Below are 24904 nucleotides of genomic sequence, written 5' to 3' on the forward strand. Positions count from 1 at the left end.
TGAGAAGGACCTGTATATTTTATTTCAGATTTATTTAAATTAGTTTTGATTAATGATAAGAAACTGTATATGTATAATTAGGAGTATAACAGAGAAAGCAATGTGTAGCACTACAGCTACTCAACCATCATATTTATAAACATAAAATCATATAAATTAACAAAAGAGATGCGACACTATCACTAAATACGGTTTGGTCTCTGTTATTTTTTAGAGCCGTTTCTGTGAAAGCAAGGAAACGCATGTATAAAGCCGAGGGGTCTCACCACGCTCTCCAGCATCTCCATTTATTTTTACTGGTCTCAGTGGTCTCATTCCCACCAACTGCTGTGGACTCAGCATCTATTCTAATTCGGTCAAACAAGCACAACATTTCTGGCCGTTTCTCTCCTCCATTAAGATGACTTAAGTGATTTTCTCTTTGCGTGCGGCTTAAGTAAATCAAATACGTCTCTCAAGCCCAGTTATTAAAAACAGTGTCCTTTCGCTCTCTATCAAAGCACAGTAATCCTGATTTACACAGTCGAAAAACCTCCGCCGTCGTATCCCGCTACCTTCCCAAGGAGATCGAGTAATTAAATTGGTACTTTTTACAAGTCGTACTCAATAAATCTGAATAAATTAACAAGGCATTACTAAGACTGCTACATTAAATTTGCATAGTGTATTTAATGAATATGCAACTGCAAGTGAAAAGGTCTGCTACTGTGAACCCTCCAAATTAGCATAACTACTTCCAGCATGTTTCTTAAATAATGCTCTCATTTGCACATCACTGAGTTGGCTAATTCTAACTTCAGTCAGGGTAGCCTTGCAATTAAGACTCTTGCTTTAATTTTTAATGAAGTTTGTGTTACATCAATCCTGACAGTAATGAGGGGGACATGGAAACAAAAGGCTTCTAATAATTAAATTCACAAACCAGTTCTAGGGATAATAATTCCTGAGGAGGAATTACATGACTAATTATTAATTAAATATTCATACTGTTGCATGGGCTGCCTCACTTAACGGCTTGTCTTGTAGCCGCTAATGCCGAGATGTAAATCGTCTTTGCAATCACCGCATCTACTCGAAGGTCCCGGATCCTTTTTAGTGCATGATTAATCATGTTGACACCTCAGATGAAATGCTTTTTATTGGCCTCATTTATTGAGCCGTTTTACCTGAGTTGGTTTAGCTCCTATTGAGATTCATTACCGAGCTTTAAGTACATAAACAAACCACCGCTGGAATGGCCGATGTGTAGTTACGATGATGCATGCATTAGCATTATAAGCATATCCTGTTTGTCAATTTCACAAGTTGGTTTCAAAATCTGAGGCCATTTTTGTTCAAATTTCAGCTGGCATCTTACAACAACATGAGCGGCTAACAAGCCTTCATGCACCCTTTAGCATTTAGCATTAGCCTTCCAGCCTCTCGCAATCACTCTGCATGTATTCCACAACATTTCCAAATGGCTTATTTAACAGTATGTTGTTTTTCTTTTAGCTCCTGTTGAGATTCATTGCTGAGTTTAAGTACATAAAATGGCATCACAAAGGATGACGGCTACTTATGATGATGCACGCATTAGCATTATTAATATATCTGTTTGTCCATTTCACAGCCTGGTTTTGATATCTGAGACCATTTTTGTTCAAATCATAACCCTGATAGCACTATTAGCACTATATAGTCTATTTGATGTCTGCATTTACATCTGCAAGATGTCTTTTTTTGAGTGTTGCTCATCTGAAATATATCTATAGGATGATTCCTATCAGATCTCAAACAGACGTTTAGAAAATGTCTGTAAGATGTTTATGATTTAGAATGAATGTAAAACTGACATCTTAGAGACGTATATCAGATGTTTGTAAACAGCAGATGCTTTCCAGATGAAGCGATCTTTAACAGACATCTTGCAGATGTACATGTGCTATATGGGACCCGCCATCTTTTATCAACCTGAGCTGCTAAAGTCATGCTCCCTTTAGCATTTAGCATTAGCCTTTCAGCCTCTCATGTTTGCTCTGGATTTATCTGAGAATATTTCCAAATATTAATACACGCATTAGCATTATTAGCATATCATATTTGTCAGATTCACAGGCTACCCAGATAGCACACATACATCTGCAAGATATCTGTTTGCTTCATCTGGAAAGCATCTGCTGTGTACAAACATCTGATAGACGTCTGTAAGATGTCAGTTTTACATACATTATAAATCATAAACATCTTAAAGACGTCTTCTAAACGTCTAATTTGACATCTGTTAGGAAACGTCCTATACGTATTGCAAATGAGCAAAAACTCTTTAAAAAAATATATATATATACAGATGTAAATGCAGACATCAAATAGACGTCTCTGTGATGTATGTGTGCTGTCAGGGTATTTTTTTTCCTCAAATCAAACCTGCCATATTTTGCTGCTAAAGTACAAACCTTCATGCTCCCTTTAGAATTTAGCATTAGCCTCTCAGCCTGTGTTTTTCTGACAAAATATGCAAATGCCTTATTTAAGAGTACATTGTTTTTGGTTAAGATTCATTACTGAGCTTTAGGTACATAAACCTATATTGCAGTAACATTGATGAATGCATTAACATTTTCAGTATCTCCCAATTGTCATTTTACAGGCTAGCATCAATATTTGAGGCCATTATTGCCCAAATCACACCTGGCATCTTTCGCTGCTAAAGTACAAACCTTTGTGCTCCCTTTAGCATATAGCATTAGCCTTTCAGCCTCTCGTGTTCGCTCTGCATTTATCCGACAAAATTTCCAACTGGCTTATTAAACAGTATGTTGTTTTTGACCTTTTCCAATTGGTTATTATCCACGACGCGCGGCCACTCTTGATTTCTCTCTGCGGTCTGAAACGGTCCATTTTAGCATCATTAAGGTGTTGAAATGGTCTTTGCAGCTCCACAGTCTTTGGTCCCAATTGAGGTTTAAAGGCAGAGTCAGATTTCCCCATTTAAAAGGCAGCGTGGCTAATTAAGCTTGGCTAATCAGCTGGTCCGTGTCAGCCAGAGTTTTAGTGCCTGTCTTAGCAGATATCAGTGCATAGTAATAGCGCTACGCTAATTGCTACAAAGAGGATGACTGATACCTGCTGAAATCCGCTTTGCCCCCTGATTGCCATTGTGCGTCTATTGACCACAAGAGAAAAAACTGAATACTTACTGCTACGAGAACAGCATTCTGTCTTACTAGGATGTTGAGAGGCCTAGCTTTGTTGCTATTCAGGAATGGGAAACTCACATGCAGCTTATAAAATGGATTATATGTAAGCATTAGCATCCTATGGTTATATAACTGAAGGCTCATGGTAAGAATGTCAGGACTCTTTAGCATTTTGCTACTTTATGCTAACTGGGTGATCCTTCAACTGCAGGCACTTTATTTTCAATGGATTTTATGGCCTAAATTGTACTGGAAACTTTTCTAATGATTTTTATTTATAGATTTCATTGCAGTATTCTTGTCCCAGACACAGATTATCCATTTTGAAAATTCATTATTATTGATTATTTTGTTTTCAAAGATATAACTTAAACAGAGAGTGAAATACTTTAAATGTTTAATGTATATATCACAATATTTTACTGTCTTTCAGTCAATCCCAAGGTAAATATCACTTGAAATAATGTGTTTAAAATGATGCAGATAATGTTTTTATTGTGTGTTATTTCAAGCGAAGCAGTATTTCGGTCTAATTATGCAAAAAGTATGATAATCCTAAATTGTGTGTATTAAGGATACATAAAACATACAGTAAATTTAGCTTTAGCAAAACAAAGGAGTTTCCACTGTCGTTTCTATCAAAGAACTCACAAAATACGTCATTTGAGAGCACTGTGGTGGAAATGGTCAGGGTTTTAAGAAAAAAAAATAAAAAATACAAAAATTGACACATTTTTCGTTTTTTTGACTAAGTTTTTAAAATTTAGTTTAGCCAAATGTGTTGATAACCTATGGATTATGTGTTAGATTAGCATACCTCATGCACAGTAGCAATATCATATGCATCATGTTATGTAATATTTACTTATTATTTAGCATATTTTCCTACATGTTTAAGAAGGTGGAGAGAATGAAGACTAAAAACAATGTCATTTTTTTGTATAGCTTATGTAGCAATTTGTTACTGCTGTAACCTACCCTCAATATTAGCATTCCCTGTGAAGAGCATTTCATATTTCCTAAAAGAGCACAGGTAAGCTTTATGGTGTCATGACATTTGGAGTTATCTCTATTATTTCACGCTGTTTTATGCATTTAAGTGAATATATGAGGTCCATTAGTATAAAACTGGGGTCAAAGTTCACCTAAAAGCTATAACTTATGGTTCACAATGCAGCTGTGAAATGGGCCTTTATGTTATATTACGAGTGTATGGCACTCAGGTCAATGAAAAACCTTATGAGCGGCCAGATTTAACAGGCACAGCTGAAAATCTCCTGATTTTGGTTTGACCGAAAAGCTAATGAAGAAATGCATGTTTCAGCTTCATTTCAGCTCTAATAGATCAGTCAGTGCTTCATAATGTTAAGCTGAATCAACATTTATCTGTGCTCACGCTTGGATTAGTTCAACGGTGTGCATCTGTTTCTACATGGAGACCCTGACACAGTCGTGAATCTGGCGGTAAGTGCTTATAGCGATTATTCAGTTTAGCACACTTAGCCATTCCAACATAATCACTCTAGTAACTGCTAACTTCCACTCTTTCCAAAAATAACAACTCATTTGGTATTTAACCCCTAATTTGGTTAACTGACAGTTTAACTGGCTTAAATTAAAATTGAAATGTAAACTGTTGTTTTGTCTGGTAGGTTATTAAATTGGGTTATTTAAATTTGGTCAAAATGTTACCATCTGACTGATAGGATGTGTAAAAAATTGTGTTTTAAAGAAATAATTGACCCAAAAAAGCAAATTTTGTCGTCATTTCCACTCTTGTTGCTAAGGAAACAGATTTCTGAAAGTCAGTTATTTGGGCTTGTAATGGTTTTTGCGTAGATATGGGAATTGGATATTTCCCTAACTATATGAGTTAGACCCTTAAAGCTACAGCGATGCAGAAACCATACGCAGGCATGGCTGATTTCAACCATCCAGTGGCACTTGACATTTGTCAGATCCGCACGCCTTGGTTTTTCCTTCATAACCCCAGTATGGCACGCTCCCCCGGCGCTCGTCTTCCCCGTCTCTGACAGAGCAAATGTGATTAGTTTCTCCATTTCTTTTGCATAACAAGTCCACATTCAAAATTAGAACATGATTAGGAGGCAATCAAAATTGGATCACAAAGGTGGGCTGATTTGTAGTCGCACAGAACAGGTAACTGAGATCAGATCGTACATTTTTTGAAACTGACAAACTATGCTATTTTATGGGAACGAGATGTATTTTCAAAGTTAAATAACATTTTTAAAGCTTTACCAATGACTGCTGATCTCAAAGAGTGAGAAAAAGTTATTACTTTTCAGTTTAGCAGAATGAATTCTGTGAATTTATTTTTTTCCAGAAATGAATATGAACTGAATTTCAGAACTTAAAGTGAATTGGGTACACTTTCCTTCCTAACAATAATCCTTTTTTGTGATGCATTTCATGAGTACGTTTTCTCCAATTGGATTTAACATGACAAATTGTATTTGTTCCATTAAATCCTAATCTCTGAATCCGGTTGATTTGCACTCCATTTGTTCACCATTGGCTTTCCAGATGGCCCTTCCTGAGAATGTCATTACACAAGATGTAATTAGACGAACAGACCGTACGTTGTGATTATATTTAAAAGAGAGTCAATCCATTGAACCATAATCTGTGATTGTATTGCACATAAACCGTAAATAGAGGAGCTACTGACCTTTAGAATTGTCTAGCTGACATATTGTTTTGCGTCTGTGTCATTTTTATGCTGTTTTTATTACTAGAACCCTGACACAAGGCATTAAAAAACACTACAGAATAACATCTCTATTCCCTTCAAACACTCATACTGTTTTGTTTTGTACTTTTAAAATGATTAATGTGATGTTAAATGTTTAAGTGTGAGGAAAACTTGTTTAATAGCATGATGCACCATGGGGAGATGGTGGGCTGGGCACTGGGGCTGGAGTGGATTCGGCGAGATCCTACTTGGGGCCCATGGTGAATGGCGATCTGTTTCTCACCAAAATACACTCCACGAAGGTGGCGAAATCCACTCGAGGGCCATCTTCGGATGACGGTGCGTCGTCAGGGTAGGTGGTAAGATGGGCTATGGCCAGACACAGTCTGGTATGACCCTCGAGCGAATGCCCCCCCTGCTCCAGCAGGAGGAGGAGGAATTCCGGGCAGATGTACGGATCCATACACAACGGAAAGAAAAAACACAAAACAAATGGAGGGGAGACACGCAATAAACTGTTTATAAGTCGGGTCTTCTGTCACACTATGCTGCCGGAAGGAACAAGGAGCCGTAGATAATCGAAAGAGTCTTTATTAATCCAACACGGGTAAATCCAACATGAAGAACAGGAGGAAGACACGCGTACATAACCGGTAGACCTGACAAAACTGAACTGAAAGGACTAGGGTTTTTAAAGGCTGTATAATAGGGGAAGAATGAGACACACCTGGGATCAAATTAACACAATCAAATGGAAGACAAAACTGGGTCACAGGGGCAAAAACACACACAGACCAGTCCATAATCCTGACACATATAAATTTAAGATGTATGTAAACTCAGCATGTTATGTGCTCTGTAATCTGTAACAGCACTGACTGGACAGCTATAAAAAAAAAATAGCATTGGTCAAGAGCTATAAAACAAATTATATTTATATCATAAGTAGTATGCCTTTGTTTAAATGTAATAACATCTGAATTAATGGTAAAAAAGTTAGTTTTTCGGAAGTAAGGTTATATGTTTTGTCTTGAATCTTAAAAATAATATATAATATATAATTTTGACCTATTATTTTGATTTATTTTTTATTATATCACAAATATCACTTCTAAAATCAACAACAAAAGTGATTTTTAAAAGTTGATGTTATTGCTAATATAACTATGCATGATTATATATTGTTAGTTGCACTGTATTCTTAGTATTCTTAATATTGCGTATATATGATTTATAATTAATTTCATTATGCGTTTTTGTTTTTCCAAATTTTCCAACCCATTGTCTCATAGCCCATCAGCTGAACAGTGTATATTGTTAAAAAAATAAAATAAAATAATAATAATAATATTTTGCATGTCTCCTACTGGTATTTCATAATAATTTTATGAAAAATATCATATTATTACATTTATTATTATTATTATTATATAATTAAATATAAGACTAACATAATAGTATAATTTTTTTATTTTTATTTTTAATCTTATTTTTATCATATTACATGTTCTGATGTTTAATAGCACTGACATTGGTCAGCAACAATAAAAATGTATATTGGATTTATATTAAGACCAGTATGCCTGTCTGTCTGTATTGATGGCAAAAGAGTTAGTTATTCAGAAGTATGATTACATATTTGTCTGGTAACTGACTTTTCCCTGCTGGTCCCTGTGGAGGTTTTACTGCAGGGCTACTCTCCCTGGACACTCTCAGCTCAGATGAAGCATCTCCTGTATTATTTATCACACATGAGCCCAGCGGTCGGCCTGATGTCTTAATCACGCGCCTCTCAGGCTGTTGGAACATATGGGCCCACATGAGACCATTATCTTCATTCATATTTTTGACCTTCAAATCTCCGCAGTCTGAAAAAAAGTTATGTATTACAGTTCAACAACAGATTTCTACAGTTTTTAAAATTCTCTTCATGCGAAGCAAGTGTTGATAGTGGCTGCCCGTCATCTCGTTTTCCCATAATCCCACTGCTCTTGATTAGCACTCCTTGGTTTCAATAATGATGGAGAGCCCTTGATCAACAGTTTTCTTCGAGAAACAATGCAATAGTGCCTCCAAACATTATATATGCATTAGATGACTTTTCATGTGCCAGTCAAGGGGCTCCTTCATATCGTTAGGCAAGATTAAACAAGCAAAGAGGGTGCCGTACATGCATTCGCCATTAGCATTCTTTAGCAGGAAGCCAAATATTCCAGTATGCCGGAACCCGGCGCCATCTCCTGCCCTTTGATTAGCCATGGATTAATAGTACCATTCTGGCTTCCTCCAATCTCACACTGTTTTCGGCACAGGTTAGCACATCTTATTATTAAACAAATGAATTAGTGCCTGGAAATGTGTCATGCATATTACCTTGCAGCAGGAGGCACACAGGGCTGGTCAGCTCCCGAGGAGCACGGGAAAGCTCCGGCATGCTCAGCAGACTGTTTGCCTGGCCCTATTAACAGAGCCATGATTTACCGGGGCCCCTTGTTTGTGCTCGACAACTGAGATGCTGTTAATTCGGGCCAGCGTAAATCAGGCCCAATTAAAGTATTTGGATGACTGTGACAGGCCCTAACTGCTTAAAATGATACTCAGCCATAAACAAAGATGCGGGGAGGGCAGGGACAGCAGAGGGTGGTCTAACATGAGTTAGCGAGGGGAGGCGCGCCACATCTTAAATATAAAGCCTATTGTGTGTTAAGTGGCTAACCTCATTAGCACCACACTCATGAAAGAGAAAACCGCTGCGGTAAGGACATTTCCGTTGGAATTTTTTTTGTAGCCTTGGAAGGTATGTTTACAAGCACAATATTTTCAGATTCTGAACGTTGTCTATATGAATCCTAAACTTCGTAATCCAATTCATATATGTGTGTGAATTACATGTATTCTGAACAAAAGTTTAGTGCTCAGTCACCGTGTTCAGAACCAGAGAAAGCAGCACAGTAATGTCACCAAAGCTACCGCGAACATTTTAACTTGCAGGTAGAAACCTGACAAATTTGTCAGAAGCAGTGTATCATTATAGTTTTTGTTAATATTTTGAATTAGATTTTTTTATATATTTTCTGTTTTTCATTTTCATAAACATTTTAGTAATTTTTTTGTAGTTTTTATTAATTTTAGTTTTTTAAATGTCTATATAGTTTTTTAAATACATTTTTATTTGTTATTTTTAGTTATTTTAGCACTTTAAGGTAAACTAAATGAAAAATTGACAAATATGTCAAAAACATTGTTTCAATGCTACAATTTAAATAAGTATATTTTTTATGTGTTTAAATATATATATTTGTTTTATTTCACATAAAGTTTACTTAATTTCAAGAAAGGAAAATTATTTTTTTCTTTTATGGTTTTCATGTTAGTTAATTATAATAACCCTGGTCATAAGAACTTTTTAGCCAATATTTAGTAAATTTAGTAGTCTCCTCTACTGACTAGGCTGCAAAATGTGAGATGTAAATAAACATATGCACGTTCATAAGACATAAAACATTTGTAAACATGCATATCACAACACTTTGCATGTGCACAAGGTATTTTTGATTTCAGTGAATTCAGAAAAGAGTTGGATTCAAGCGTTTATATGCTTAACAGTTTCATGTTGATTGGATTATTTCAGGTCTACACCTTCCTTTCCAATTCAAACAAAACTTCATTAAGGTTGAGTTCAGTCAGATTGAATGAAGTGTTTAATGAAGGTTTCTCAGTCTAACTGAGCCGATGCCAAACAGATTACCTGGGTGCATGTAAGCGTAGCTAATGTCACACCGATCATCTACAATCCATTCACTCCTGTCCCCTGCGAAAGACCGGACCCCGTTTGTTTCTTGTACAGCACTTTTTTGTATCTGAATTATGTATCCGCTCCTCATTATCCCATTACCTGCCCTTAGGATACTCTTCACATTGTCCTGAAATAAAAAAGGTGTTGTTGTTTATCAGTGCGGTAAACACTAATTTAAGCAAGGGTGCGTGGCATGTGGTTGTGATCTTTAGCGGTTTTAGTGGCGTACTGGGAGACTGAGACGTCCCCTGACGCGTGAGATGAAAGATAGATGGAATGCCCCCTCGCCTGGTCCCAGTTGGCTAAGTGCCTCTCGCTCATTAACAAGGTCTCTACGAGTATGTGGGCCTCACGGAGCCGCCCAGCCTCTCCTGATCATATTAAAAGCAGCGCTCAGCTGATGACGGTATGCTGTTTACCAGAGTGCCCCATAAGATAGGAAGTGATATTGAGGAGGTGTGTGAGATCGGATGGTTTACTGATGAGGGAGGGTCATGGGCGTATGTCGTTAACCTTAACTTGTAAATTGAGGGCTTGGGGATATTTATGTGTATGTTGTCAGTTGATTGTTGAGACATTGTTTTTTGTTTGAATAATGCTTTGATTGATTGATTTTATTATTAATTGTGTTGGTCAGATTTACTGTTGCTTGGCAAAATATTGTGGACGAAATCCATTTATTCAATAGGAAACCACCCGATCAGGAGTGTTGCATGAGGGCGAACAAGTTCCCCACTCAGATTCAAGTTGGTCAGGTGAATTCGCAAAGCTGACCAAGAGAAAGCTGCTTGATATGTAAGTGACTTCTATGTGAGCTGTGCGTCATTCTTCGCTACACTATCGACAATGGACTGTTGAACTTTTTTAGCCCACAAAATCTCCCTACACCTCCAGTTTTGGGGACTAGCTTTACTAGAAAATTATATTTAACTAGGTGATTGCATTAGAGTGGGATTTAAAAAAACTAGAAAACACCCCAACTGATATAGATGAGCTGCAATTAAATATTTCACTAGCAAAAAAAAAGTAACATATGTCTAGGGACTCCAATAAATTGATATAAGGAATCAAATGAATTGGTACAAGGATTAAAAATTAATTTGTACAGGGACTGAAACAAATCAATGAAAGGAATCAAATTATTTTTTGCAGTGATTCAAATTTAATCTGTGCAGGGACTTAAATGATTCTATGCTAGGAATCAAATGAATCCTTGCAGGCATTCAAAATTATTTTGTGTAGGGTTTCCAATGCATCAATGCAAGGAATCAAAATAACTTTTGCAGGCACTCAAAGGAATCAATGGAAGAAATCGAATGAATCAGTGCCAGGATTCAAAAATTAATTTGTGCAGGGACTTAAATGAATCAAAGTAGGGAATCAAATGAATGAGGCAGTGATTCAAATTTACTTTGTGCAGGGACTCAAATTAATTGGTGCATGGATTCAAATAAATTTTTGCGGGGGCTCAAGTGAATTGGTGTAGGAACTCAAATGAATTAGTACAGGGGGAAAAAATTAATTTGTGCAAATATTCAGATTAACTGAACAACACTTTTGCAGAAACTGTCTGTATGGGTGATTCACCAAAATCACTTTTTATTCAAAAGTCAACTGGGTTTAAACTTGCGTTACTTATTTAAAGAGTTCACTGTAGATTCATGTGTATGTGTGATAAATATGCATGAACACGGCTGTTTTTAATGCTATGTTAAAAGGAACACATTCAAAAGAGAACGAAGGTAGAACAACAAAGATCTGATCATGTTTAATGTGATACAATGAGTTTGAGAAGACTAGGGAAGTGACTGAAAAGGTCTCAAGGGTCAAAGTTTAAGTGCACTCAAGGGACCCTCGGGCCAGTTCTGCGTGTTACAGTTCATTTCATTTGACCAGACATATTGACTCATGACATGTTTGCATATTGTGTGTAACTGAGTAAGGCACTTCTATTCTCATAGTTAACTAAATGACTGTATTACTTGCATACTCAAACTTACCTTGCGTAGTATTCCTCATGACAAAACCTCTTTTATATCCTGTCATCTCTTTCATGCATGTTTTCTTTTTCATACCTTAATAAATAAAAATAAATAAATAAATAAATACAGGGTGCAATACGTGAAAAGATTAGAGGGTGAAGTTTTTTCCCCATGAAAAAAAAAAGATGTTAAATTACCATGAGAATACTATGATTATAAAATAATTATGAATTCTTATTTGATCTTGAGAAACTGTGTATCTTTACATTGATTAGATAGCTTCGATATTTTATATATATAATTATAAAAAAAAATTTTTATGATAAATCTTGGTTACAATGATAGCAATTTCTTAATTTCTGTCAGTAGTGCAAGATCATGCCAAATCAATCTGTAATTATTAATATGTCTAATTAAAACAACGAGACACATACCTGTGCATATGCCTATTCAATCGCGTTATCTCCCATTTAATTGTGATCACATGGCTTTGCTAAACAACGTCTATTAGTTGCACACTTGGAGAAATGATGTATTCACACGTTTACATTTATATTTTTTTAGAAAGAATCGTCATTTATTTTTATTTCCATTAATTATGCAATCTTGTGAGAATGCAGTGGTGTCAACCACTCTCTGCCTCTCTCTCTTCCGGGATTTACTCACAGGCAGATGATTCGCTGTGGATCCATCAATCAACATTGCGATCATAAATCCCACCTTCCCATGACGGGAAACTATTTGACGTATATTTTAGTGTTTGCTCATCTACACACCTTCGTCTGCAAGATGTCTGTTAAAGATCGCTTCATCTGGAAAGCATGTGCTGTGTATAAACATCTGATAGACGTCTTTAAGATGTCAGTTTTACATACATAATAAATCATAAACATCTTAAAGACAGCTTCTAAACGTCTATTTAACATTTGATAGGAAACGTCCTATATATGTATTGCAGATGAGCAAACACTCTAAAAAATTACGTCTTGCAGTCTTCAAATCAATGACACTGCAAATATGCAAATTAGAATGTTAACCTGGGGCTTAAACTGACACGTAAATGTATAAATACCTAGGATTCCGTTTACCAGGGTTAACTATTTCATGTGTGAAAAGCCCCACAGTAAGTTTTGAGCAAACCCACAGTGATCTCATTACTAACAGGTTTCGCTCTGAATAGCTACTGTTGGTGTTTGCTGACATTCTGAAAATCCACATATATGGTTAGCCAGTCTGTTAATTACTTTTATAATAACAAATTATTGAAGCAGTTTTATCCCTAGATGTCTTTGCCATCCACCGTTATTTAACAAGCTGAGCAGAAGTGGTTTCACTTGAGTAACCGATCAGTTTGGAAGGTACAACATCCAATAACAAACCGGTACACAGCATCCCTGTGGCGGTCATGAATTATGCAGTGGTTTGTTACACACACACACACACACACACACACACACACACACACACACACATACACACATTCCCGGTCACAGTCAGTAGTGCAAACATGGGCCCCAGGTAGAGCGCTCATCGCTCCTGCTGTTCTTCTCCGTATGGACCCAATGAACTGGGGAGAGCTGAGACCCACATGCACATGTTCCCCCTCACACACACATACACATGTGCCCGCAAATACACACAGGGAGATTGACAGGTGTCATTCATTTAGCAGCGGTTGCCAGCTGTCACAGTTGTGTAGCAGATGTCTCTAAGACACAGGTGGATGTGGTAAAGACTTGATCGTTTAGCTTTAAAGCTCCTGCTCCTATCATTCTTTCTTCCACATTGTAATTCATCCCTCCAGCTATGATGATGTATTATATTATATTGATCTGTGCCATTCTGAGCAGTATGCAGTAATGGTAGACTGAGGGTGGGCACTATGGAAAATGTAGGAGCTCTCCATGGTGCTGAAAAACCTCCTGCTGTACAGTAAATATGAGTATGAATATGCTAGTGGGAAAATGTTAGTCATACATTGTTCAGTATAGTACTGTCTAATCTTGCTGTTTTAAATTTAATTTGAAAAATAACAGTAAGCATAAGACTGATTAACCCAAGACATTTTATTTTGATTAATTTCAAACTCAAATGGGTTTTAAAAATTAAAATAAAATTCATAGCAATGTGTGTTTGGAATAAGAACTTAAGGTCAAGTGGTTTACATCTGTTCAGTTCTCAGTAAACTCAACAGTCTCAGTTTTGTTCTTGCCCCCACCTGATGGCCGAATGAAGAACTACTACTTCTATCTATCTATCTATCTATCTGTCTGTCTGTCTGTCTGTCTGTCTATCCAACTACCTAACTATCCAACTATCCATCCATCCACCCATATCAAATTCTTTCTATCTGTCTATCTATCTATCTATCTATCTATCTGTCTATCTATCTATTCTTGCAGATGTATAAAAGTACTTAGCTCTAATCAGCCGTCTTTTGTTTGCATGTTTCCACTTTGTTTTTGATAGGGGGAAAAATAATCTGGACAAATGAGTCTTGACCGGCCTTTTAGTAAAACCCCTTTTGATTCCCTCAACGTCCCCAACTACACTCAATTGAGACATCCTCCACACCTGATGTGCTGTATAATGAATGCCTAATTTATGTAATTAGTCCATTAACTGTAATCCCAGCATATGTTCTGCATGCCCTGAAGGCGTACGTTCTCCCAGGTACTTCTTTTTGATGTCACTGAGAAGCAGCTAATTAATTTTACATGCATACTAATATGGGACTCGGCTTCGCGGCTAACCTTTGTATTTATCGCTGTAACCTTTATGGGAAACGGAGGAAATCCTGCAAAGAACAACAGCAACGACAATACTGTCCCATGTGTTTTATTATGAATTTAAATACTACAAAAAATCTGTATATTTTGAAATATATTTATTGATTTAATTGCAGTGCCCATGTTATTACAAGTAGCCTAATTAACTGCTATCATACTAAAACAACAATGCGTAATTAGAAGCGTGTATACAATAATTACACATATGTTAACAATATGTATATACAATATACAATAATATAATATAATATACAATAATTATACATATGTAACATGAACGTTAAGCATTTAAAATACGCTGTATTAATAATTTATATATCTAAGACACAAACGCTGAGCTCAGTCTGTTCGCTATAGTGTGCATGCAATTGCACTGTGGTTCCTTTAAGTTAAGTGATGATACAGCTAACAAACCATAAGCCCATAATTAAGACAAAGTCCATCAAGCAAATGAGGGCAGTGTGAGATAATAGTGTTTAACTGGATTGGCGCGCGAGCCCCTCCCCTGTAGTTTCGCTAGGCTTTTGAGCATCGTAATGAGAGCCCTCTGTCTGCTAATTAATTGACATTCTCTTGAATATTCATACGCCACATCGCAAATACGCTCTTAATTGCACCATAAAACATCTCAGGGGAAGCAAACTGCCGCAGACTTCATTAAAACAATGCTGGTCGGACTCGGAAAGGTAGGATGAGTCAGATGTAAAGGTCTGACAGTTACCTGCAACTGTGAAAGCTCTATCCGCCTGAGTTCTGAGCACCTGATCGGGTTTAATGCACGAAAAAAAAAATAGAAAAAAAATGAACATAAAAATAAAAACACGCAAATGCATTATGAATTAAACAAACTTGATTGATTCAGAGCGTGTTTTTAATAAAAATCGTATATTATTATAGCCTAAGTTGTGATGCACTGTTGTTAGTGTCTCGAAATAGTCATTTTGATTACATGTTTATACAAATGTTTGCATTAACAATGTCAATTACACCGCCAGCCATTGCTGTTTGTTTATTCATTAGTTCTTTGGTAAATCTACATTGCCTGCAGAAAGATGAAGCTAATAATGCGATGAAATACACACGGAGTTGACGGAGAGCTCAGCTGGGTTCTGCTCGACAGCATGACATGCTCTAACGGCCAGCTGCAGCAATAATAATAATAATAATAATAATAATAATAATAATAATAATAGTTATATGCCAGTAATATTTATTATATTACTTTTGGATGATTGACATGAATATATCTGACGATAACCAATTATTTGTATGTCTATAACGTTAATCATGTAAAAATGACTGGAATATTTAAATGGTATAATTAATTGGTATAATTTTTTATTCCTTGTAGAAAAAGCAAAGCGGTTTCTATTGATAATACTATTTAAAATGTTATTATATTTTTTCAAAATATTATTGTTTTTATTTTTATATTTTGCCTGTTTTATGGCAAGGCACGGTTTGATCAGATCACATGGAGTACATTTTCTGAAATTAGACTAAATAATTCATGATTTTTGTATTTAAAAATATTTTAATATGTTAAAATGTTGTTTGTTTGTTTGTTTTGGGAGGCGGGGGGAGGGTAAGTTACACAACTTGACATTTTTAGAGTCATTAAAATATTTCATAAGTAGCTTAAGTTATTATTATTATTTAATTTATTTATTTATTTATTTATTTATTTATTTATTTTGGTGAAAATGGGATGGTGAAAATGTTCCTGTAGTTTGGCCTCTGTTGACGGCTCCTTGCATGGATGCAAAAAGCAGAGCGAAAGTTTCTCCCCTCTCTCCCTTTTTTCCTGGGTGGCAGCATATCCCAAAGTTGATTCAGTTTGACAATATTGTTTTGCTATCATTCGCTGCCTTACAATGAATGGCATCGATCCTCTTTTAACAACATTTGTTTCCTATTGTGTGGCGGAGGGCAGACGTGTGAAAGTGGCTGTTTGATTCTCTTTTTCATCCGCGTGACCTCAGCCTTTGTGTCCCATCGCCCTGGGAATGTCACGCCTCACTACTCTACTTTAAGATGCTTCTGAAAGTGCCTTTGTTTTTCTGCCTTTTTCAGACGCACACAAAACTGTTCTCGGTCCCCCCAGCCGTAAAAGATACTTAATACTAGAGCCCCCGGTTCACAAGTGCAATGCAATTTGGCTTAGACCAACCTTTGTTCAGCTTGTACAAATGACCAAACTCGCTCGCACATTATACAGTTGATCTACTGCTGCAGGGACTCGAGCCATTCAAGAATCGTGGTGGCATTTGCAGTGCGCCATTTGAGCGCATTATAGCGCGCGGGGCTGGCGGGAAGAAAAAGCAGCAAATCTTCAGTGGACAAATACACACGGTTCGTCCTCGTCACATTGGTTAACCGTTAAGTTAAGGACAAAGCTGATTTCCATGACAGCTGCCGGAAACTTTATCCCGCAAAAAACGGAGAAAGTGCAATGAGTTGGGTGGTCCCTCATCACAGGTTGATACTGTGCCATTGTGCGCGCGATTAACTGTGAAAACATTTGCCTGCGCGTCTGTAGGATCAGCGGAGGAGCGCGCGGTCTACTGGGCTCATTTACATAATACTGCAAATATATTTTAAAGGTACACGTGTAACTAAAAGATTCGGGAACGCTTTGCATTACAGCAGAGCCAAGATGGACAATCTGAGAAATGGGATGGTGCATAGGAAATTGACTATCACACACACACTAATTTGATTTTAATATTTGTGTCATATTTTTTGTCCAGTTAGAATTTAAGTGTTTATTTTCGAAATGTATATTTTAATAAGTTAAATTTTATTATTTTTAATTAAAATGTTTAAAATGATAAATTGTATAGGCTTATTGTTATTTTGGACGAGTAAATTTTATCACCACGAAAAAAAAATACCAATAAATGTTTTTGTTTTTAATTGGTGTTGTCGTCAGCTTTAACAACAGTATTCATGCTGTAGATTTTTAACAAAATGTGAATATTATATTAAAAGTTTGAAACAAACTCGCCTCAGCTACAAACGTTGAAACGCTCTCCTAGATGTGTGTTTATTTTATTAAGATGTATTTGAAAACGGTAATGTGAAGTGTGATATTTTTTCCTGCATTTGTTATTTTCAAGTGCATCCTTCCTCGAACACTAGGACAGTCACATAGTTGTTTTTCTATTGTTTCTTGTCTGAGTAAACATTTGGGCAGAGAAATACATAGTTTATATGAGCGCTAGACACGCAAACACAATCTCTCCCTCTCTCTCACTGAGAAGGTGTCGGACACTTTGTGTCGCGCTGTCAGAATTCATTGGCAGTTTCATTGAAGAATACTTGCTTTTTCACCACCTCGACGTTGCTTCCCTCAGAAGAACTCTTGAAAACTTCATGTGAAAGAAGCCTGGAAAATTGGGATCCTCTGGCCCTTTTCTGTCAATACACAAGCAAAGGAATGACAAGTTAAAATAAGTACTTCATGGCGCAGCGAGAAGCTGCATGACTTCCTAGCTTGGAAAGAAAGTGTTTCTGAGACGGTTATTGTGTGGCAACCAAGGAAACTATATGGTTTGCTCGGTACTTTACTCCTGTTTTCTAAATATTAGCTGCCTGATACAAGTCTCTCTCTCTCTCTTTCTCTCTCTCTTCTTGGGGTTTAGATACAGACCTTTTCCCTCCTGCATCTTCCAAACAAGCATCAAAATAAACAATGCGTATTGCTTCTAATCACTTGTATGGTTCATTCTATTCGCGATCCGTCAGAGCAGTCAGGGGTCTCATTGGTGGATTTATGGTGGAAAATTTGCATAAATTATGAGAAAATCCGCGAGCTCTTGTGTGGTCCATCGCATTGCAAACTCGCCAAGCGGAAAGGTGGCCCTTGGTGAGCCCTGAAAAAAAAAAGAAAAAGAAAACCTTGAATGGCCATTGCTCAAAATAGGCTTCCATTTGGTTTTCACATTCATATAATTGACTTATGGATATTTTATACAGTTTTCACAACGCCACTCTGAAGGCTTTATTTGCATATCTGAAGTACTTTTCAGTTTGCTTTACATGAGCACAAAAGCCAGCCTGGCATCATGAAGTTTCATTTCAAGAAGGTTTTTTTGTTTGTTTTGTTTAAATGTTTGCACATTTTCTAATGCACCCTCCAGGTCACCTCGCTTGTGTGGATTTTAGGGAAAATACCTCACACTTTCATTTTGAATTATAATCAATTTGCATTGTATCGACTGTTATTGTGAATTATTCTATATTTACATATGTTGGAAGCTTTAATGTGTTAGCTCGTGTCTTTTTATATTTATCTTGTCGTCGGCTTTGTGAAGAGGTTTCTCAAGTATTGCTGTTAATATTGTAGGATGTGCCCGCGCATTTAAACCCGCAATAATGAGATCTGGCCACATCTTTAAAATTAAGCGAATATTAATCATTTGAAAAAAACATGCTTTGATGATTTGTTCACACTTTAAAGTGTTAATGTGTATTTGCATAATTAAGCACCGTGTAATACTAATGAACTATGTGTGATTATTTAGTAGCTGCTTGTAAGCACGCATTGTCATTGTTATTAATTGCACGGCAAATATATTTTAATCAATATGCCGTAACATTTTCCATCCATTGTTTCCATCCATTACATGTGTCAAAATAATTTCTAACAATTTTTCAAATAGGTAAATATTTAAAAGTGGTTGAAAGCGTGCAATGAAATAATTTGTGCAGGTTAAAACTGAAAATTATTATAATAATAACAATAATAAAATAAAAAATAAGGAAGCAACTAAGTATATTGAGTGTGCATTTTTACAGTATGATAATAGTGAGATATAGCATGTGCACATTCACCTTAAAATGTTATCGTGATTTAATAAAATATATATTTCATGCCTAAAAGACCATCCGTGCTCATTTCCTAGTTGCTAATAAACATATGCTTATGGGCTAAACGACATATGTATGACTCCCTTGGCTCATTATAATAACGAGGTGGAAATACATGGGAAAAAAATGTCGCTACACAGTTTAATTTGCCCTCTGCGTGTTTACGTTGGAATGCAATTGACATTTTCGCTCTAAGCAGGCATAACAAAGCCGGCAAAAGTCATACGAACTGTGTCATGACAGCAAGACAAGCAAAAAGTAACTGTGACGATACAATGCAAACTGCATGCAAGTTCCAGCCAATTTCCATGTCAAACATCCCATTGCTCAGTAGCTCCATTTGTACGTGTGAATTGTAGACCAAGCACCCTACGAAGCGCACAGAAAGGTTCACACACATACCTTCACACACTGTTACCGGGTGCCATCGCAGTTCAATTCCGGTTGCCGAGCCTTTTCACCCCCTTGCACTGTCTTCAAATGGAAATGATTTCTATTGGCCCAAGGTGTCCATGTAAATAGGTGTAAATGAAACCAGATTATGCCTTTCTCCCAGCCCCCTCCTCCCAAGGCGATTGTCATGTGATAGCAAAGAAGTGGCACATTAATGAAGCGCCTCTACAGGGGTCTTTTTCTGCCCATGTCGCCACATAAAACTATCAGATGGTTAGAGGAAGGACATGGAGGCAGCCACTTAGCTCTTAGTCTTATCAAGAACGACGAAGATTGAGACAGGATCTGGTCCATTCAAGCTGGCCTGTGAAGAAGGAAACCCTACTACTTCTTCTTTTGTGAGTTCATAGCTCCAGAGAAGTGAACTTACAGGACGACTCTCGGCGCTCTTTAGAGAGAGAGAGGGAGAGAGAGAGAGAAAAAACGATAAAATACTCGAGGACAGACTTCCAGCTGAATTCCAACGCAGTATTTGGACAGGATGCCTAGACCCGGGAGAAACACATACAGCGACCAGAAACCGCCGTACTCCTACATTTCCCTCACCGCTATGGCTATCCAGAGCTGTCCGGAGAAGATGCTTCCACTTAGCGAGATCTACAAGTTTATCATGGACCGCTTTCCTTACTATCGGGAAAACACCCAGCGCTGGCAGAACTCCCTTCGCCACAACCTCTCGTTCAACGACTGCTTCATCAAAATCCCCCGGCGCCCGGATCAGCCCGGAAAGGGCAGCTTCTGGGCTCTCCATCCCAGCTGTGGCGACATGTTCGAGAACGGAAGTTTCCTGCGACGCCGCAAACGCTTCAAGGTGATGACATCAGAGCACCTGGCACCCAGCAAGCCCTCGGACGCTGCCCACTACCTCCAGCAGCAAGCCAAGCTCCGGCTCAGCGCCCTAGGCACCCACCTCCCCCAGATGTCCAGCTACAACCTGGGAGTGTCCCAGCCGTCCACGTTCAAGCACCCGTTCGCCATCGAGAACATAATTGCTCGAGAGTATAAAGTGCCAGGAGGGCTGGCGTTCTCTACCGGGTATCCCCTCCACAACCAGCTGACCTCAGCCTGGCCCCATATGTACAGCACTAGCGTGATGGACAGCGTGGCGCCCATCTCCATGACCAGCAGCGATTACAGTGCCTACGGTGTGCCCATCAAGTCGCTTTGCCACGGCGGACAGACCTTACCGGCGATCCCCGTCCCGATCAAGCCCACTCCGGCGGCGTTGCCTCACCACATCCCCGCTTTCCTGTCGAACTCTCCCCAGTCGCTGAGCCCGACGTCCCCGCAGACAGCGACCAGCCCAAGCACTGGACAGTGGTCCCACAAAACCAACTAGCACTCAAAAAAATGACTCTTTAAACTAACTTAATTCAATTATGGACAGTGGTTCCACACAACCAAATAGTTTTTTATTAACATGAATGGAATGTTTTCAATCTATTTAAAATTATTGTGTTGAGACAACACAGATGAATAAAGAACATAAATGTGAAATAGTAATGTCCAACCAAATCAATTTAATCACTTTCCTTTAACATAAACCAATTAAGTTCATTCAACATGTTTTTGTTTACTAAAGACTGGCCAAATTTGTTTAATTCAGCCAACGTAAGAAGCTTGGTTTCAATCGAGTCAATTCAATTATGGACAGTGGTTCCATCCAATTAGCTTTTGTTCTTTTAACTCATGTGTGTCTATTTAAATTTACTCCCTCCAACAAAGCATTTTTGTGTGTGGGCGTGTAAGTGCTATTTAATGACTCAAAGGCAAGATATGTAACAAATGATAAAACTGTATTTGTTAAACAAGCACACAATAAACAGATTTAAACAGCCTCCTCAATCTTACAGACTTGCAAATGGATTAACATTGTTTTGTAGTTTCAAAGCATTATTTGAGAAAAGCCAACAAAAATAAAATTCTTCCTCTTAATTCAGAAAAAAATAAAAAACACAAGGTTAGAAATTTTATAGAAATCAATTCTGTAATATATTAAACAACTTTTAAAGAAAATAAGTAACTTCTATGCTAAGCAGCCTCCAAGAAATTGGCAGCTTGCACAACTTCCTCTAAAAATAAAGTAAAAGACACTTTAAATTTACACTAAGAATGGATATCTAACGACAACTATCAAATGACATCTTGAATGATATCACTGCTGTATAGTCTAATGGATAGATCTTACCAAAAATTACAAGTGCCCTGAGCACCTACTGGAAATAGTCACCTTGCAACAATTTTGAACATAGATACAAGTTGAATAAGTGTAACCCACATTACAAAACGACACAAAACAGCAAAATGGTAAACAACCATAATTTCCTAAAACTGGGCATTTAAAAGGTAACCGACAAAACCTTCCAAAAAGAGACCTTACTCAAACACATCAGAGAAGAGCTTTGTCTTCAGTGCTTGCACTTTATTGGTTAACTTGTTGGTATCAAGCTCCAGAAATAACTTCTGGAATGCCTCGAAAGTGTACCTGAGTTCAGGAGGGTAGCTTAAGTTTAGTCCATATATCAGTCCCAGCAACATGGCTGTTGCATATGGTACACTGCAAAGGTCCTGGAGAACTTTTTCACCTTCTAACACCACTCCAACATCTGCTGGGCTGTCTTCAATGCTGGTACCTTCGTATCTTATGACATAGATCCCCATTACAGCTTTCTGGATCGCCTCCTGAGCGCTGGCACCATCTGTATCCTACAGAGGAAATTTAAAAAGATGGAGAACCCTTAATTCCTGCATATTAACTGTGCCACAGCATTTAATATCCTTGCCTTTTTAGTTAATTAAAAAAACAACCAAACAAACAAAAAACACACCATACTAACCATAAACTCCAGAATAAGACTGCTAGGGTCTTCATTTAGGTAAACACACAGGGATTTGGTTATGCATTCCCTCTTCACTTCAATGTCATCAGTCTAAAGATGCAAATAACAACGTTAACAAAATATAATCTATACATTTTTCACAAAATCAGACACTTTCAACTGTCAGTCATTCCAGTCATTCATCCATGTGCTTAATTTTCTAAAGGGAAAGAACCTGCTCCTGGAGGACCACTGGCCTACGGAGTTTAGCTCCAACCCAATTAAATACACCTGAACCAAATAAAGGTTTTTAGAAGTTCAAATAAGACTCACTACAACTTCCAGGCAGGTGTGTTGGGTAAGTTGGAACTAAACTCTGCAGAACATTGGCCCTTCAAGAACGGGTTTGATCAAGCCTGTCTTCTATCAAAATATTTTTGTAAGATAATGCATTTGCAGCAGTTCACAGTGATATTTTGTATTTATTGTACTTCATATTTTAATAAATATAATCCCATTACATTTTTGTCTTTTGTGCATGCTTATGACCATTACCCCAAAACAGTTGAGAGGATACTGTTTTTAAATGGTTAGATCATCCAAAATGAAAATTCTGTCATTAATTACTCACCCTCATGTTGTTCATCTTCAGAGTACAAATGAAGATTTTTTGATAAAAATCCAAGAGCCTTCTGACCCTCCAAGGGTCCTACCACGCTCAAGGTTCAGAAAGGTACCAAAAACATTGCTGAAATAGTCCACATGACATCAGTGGCTCAATCGTAATTTTATGAAGCTACAAGAATACACAAAAAAAAAACCCTACCTTAATTCAACAGTTCCTCTCCTCTGCATGACCCCAATGACATTTTGACAAGTACCACGAAGAATGCGCATGCTTTGATCTGCACATAACGCATGTTCGTGGTGCTGCTTATGCAGAAAACGCATGCACTACGTGTTGTTGCATGCTCTTGCCAGGTTGACTCAGAGGAGAAGAATTGTTGAATTATGTTATTTTACTTTTTTTGTGCAACAAGTAGTATTTAAGTATCATTAAAATACGATTGATCCACTTGGACTATTTTGTCGGTACCTTTCTGGACCTTGGATAGCAGGGTCAGAAACCTCTCGGATTTCATCAAAAATATCCGTGTTCAGAAGACAAATTAAGGTCTTAGGTGTTTGGAACGGAATAATGGTGAGTAATTAATGACAGAATTTTTGGGTGAACTATATACCTTCAATTATGGCTGGGACAGTAAATCAATTTATTATTTCTGAGATTTTCTGAATGCCGTTTTCTGTAAAATCGATTCTTTGCTTAGTTTTTAAACTGTACTTTTTAAACCATACGCTCAAATATTAATGAAAAAGAGCGCTTGTGCAGTCATGCAAGTGGTCAAATGATTAATGTAAACACAGCTCAATATAAACACTCTTGTAATTTGCTTAAACCTTTTTGAACTTTATTAGTGATTATTTTTTAGGTTGAAGGTTTATGTGTAAAGAATTGGAAGTAAGCAAAATATGGCTTTTTGTAAATCGCAATGCATTCGGAATATTTTAGAATCAATGTAGAATTGTTTCTCAGTGAATGATTTATTGTTCCAGCCCTAATTTTGTTATTATTAATGCTTTGTTGAGTGCATTTGTTCATACCTGTGTAGTAGGAAGCAAGAGGGTTTTAATTCTTTGCCCAGCGACGCCACCTCTGTTCGCAAAAATCTTCATAAGCTTTGCAATGTATGCATCCATCTTGGCAAAGAATGTTGACACCAACGGGACTGTTGAAATTCTCTCAAATTCTGCACAAACCTACAAACACAAAAAAGTAATTTGTTAATAGAACATAAATAAAAGTTAGATCACCCAAAGGGTTAGTTCACCCAAACATGAAAATTAGCCTGTCACAATACTTTTTTCTCACTCCTGTTGGTACACGGAAGTCGTGCAGTCAGATGATGTGGCACGTCAGGGTTGTGAAGTTAGTGAAAACGCCATTTACGAATTAGAAGCACAAAACAAGGATTTACAAAGGAAAGTGTCGGAGGATTTCCATTTTCCTTTGCTAAAGAATTTTTCACCCCTCTGTTCCTACATGTTCCAGAGGCACACACACGACTCATATGTGCTACGTCATCCACCTGCATGATGTCAGCAGGAGTGAGAGGAAAACTGTTTATTGCACTTAAAAATAGGGATATTTATATTACAAAAATGCATGGATTAGCTTCAGAAGGCCTTTATTTCTATTGCAAATATGCACACTTTATTTGCCGTTTAGTCCCATAAGCA

At 37.3% G+C, this 24904-nt stretch overlaps 1 protein-coding gene across 1 annotated transcript; it reads left to right on the forward strand.

The window, feature by feature from the left end:
- Window positions 1-19937: 19937 nt before the first annotated feature.
- On the forward strand, window positions 19938-21126 carry LOC109081886 (forkhead box protein B1-like). Its single transcript, XM_019096853.2, has one exon. It carries the CDS (start codon window positions 20269-20271, stop codon window positions 21124-21126), a length of 858 nt encoding a protein of 285 aa, XP_018952398.2. The 5' UTR covers window positions 19938-20268.
- Window positions 21127-24904: the final 3778 nt, after the last annotated feature.

The sequence above is a fragment of the Cyprinus carpio genome, chromosome A25 (genome assembly GCF_018340385.1).
Source record: "Cyprinus carpio isolate SPL01 chromosome A25, ASM1834038v1, whole genome shotgun sequence".
In the NCBI taxonomy this organism is placed as follows: domain Eukaryota; kingdom Metazoa; phylum Chordata; class Actinopteri; order Cypriniformes; family Cyprinidae; genus Cyprinus; species Cyprinus carpio.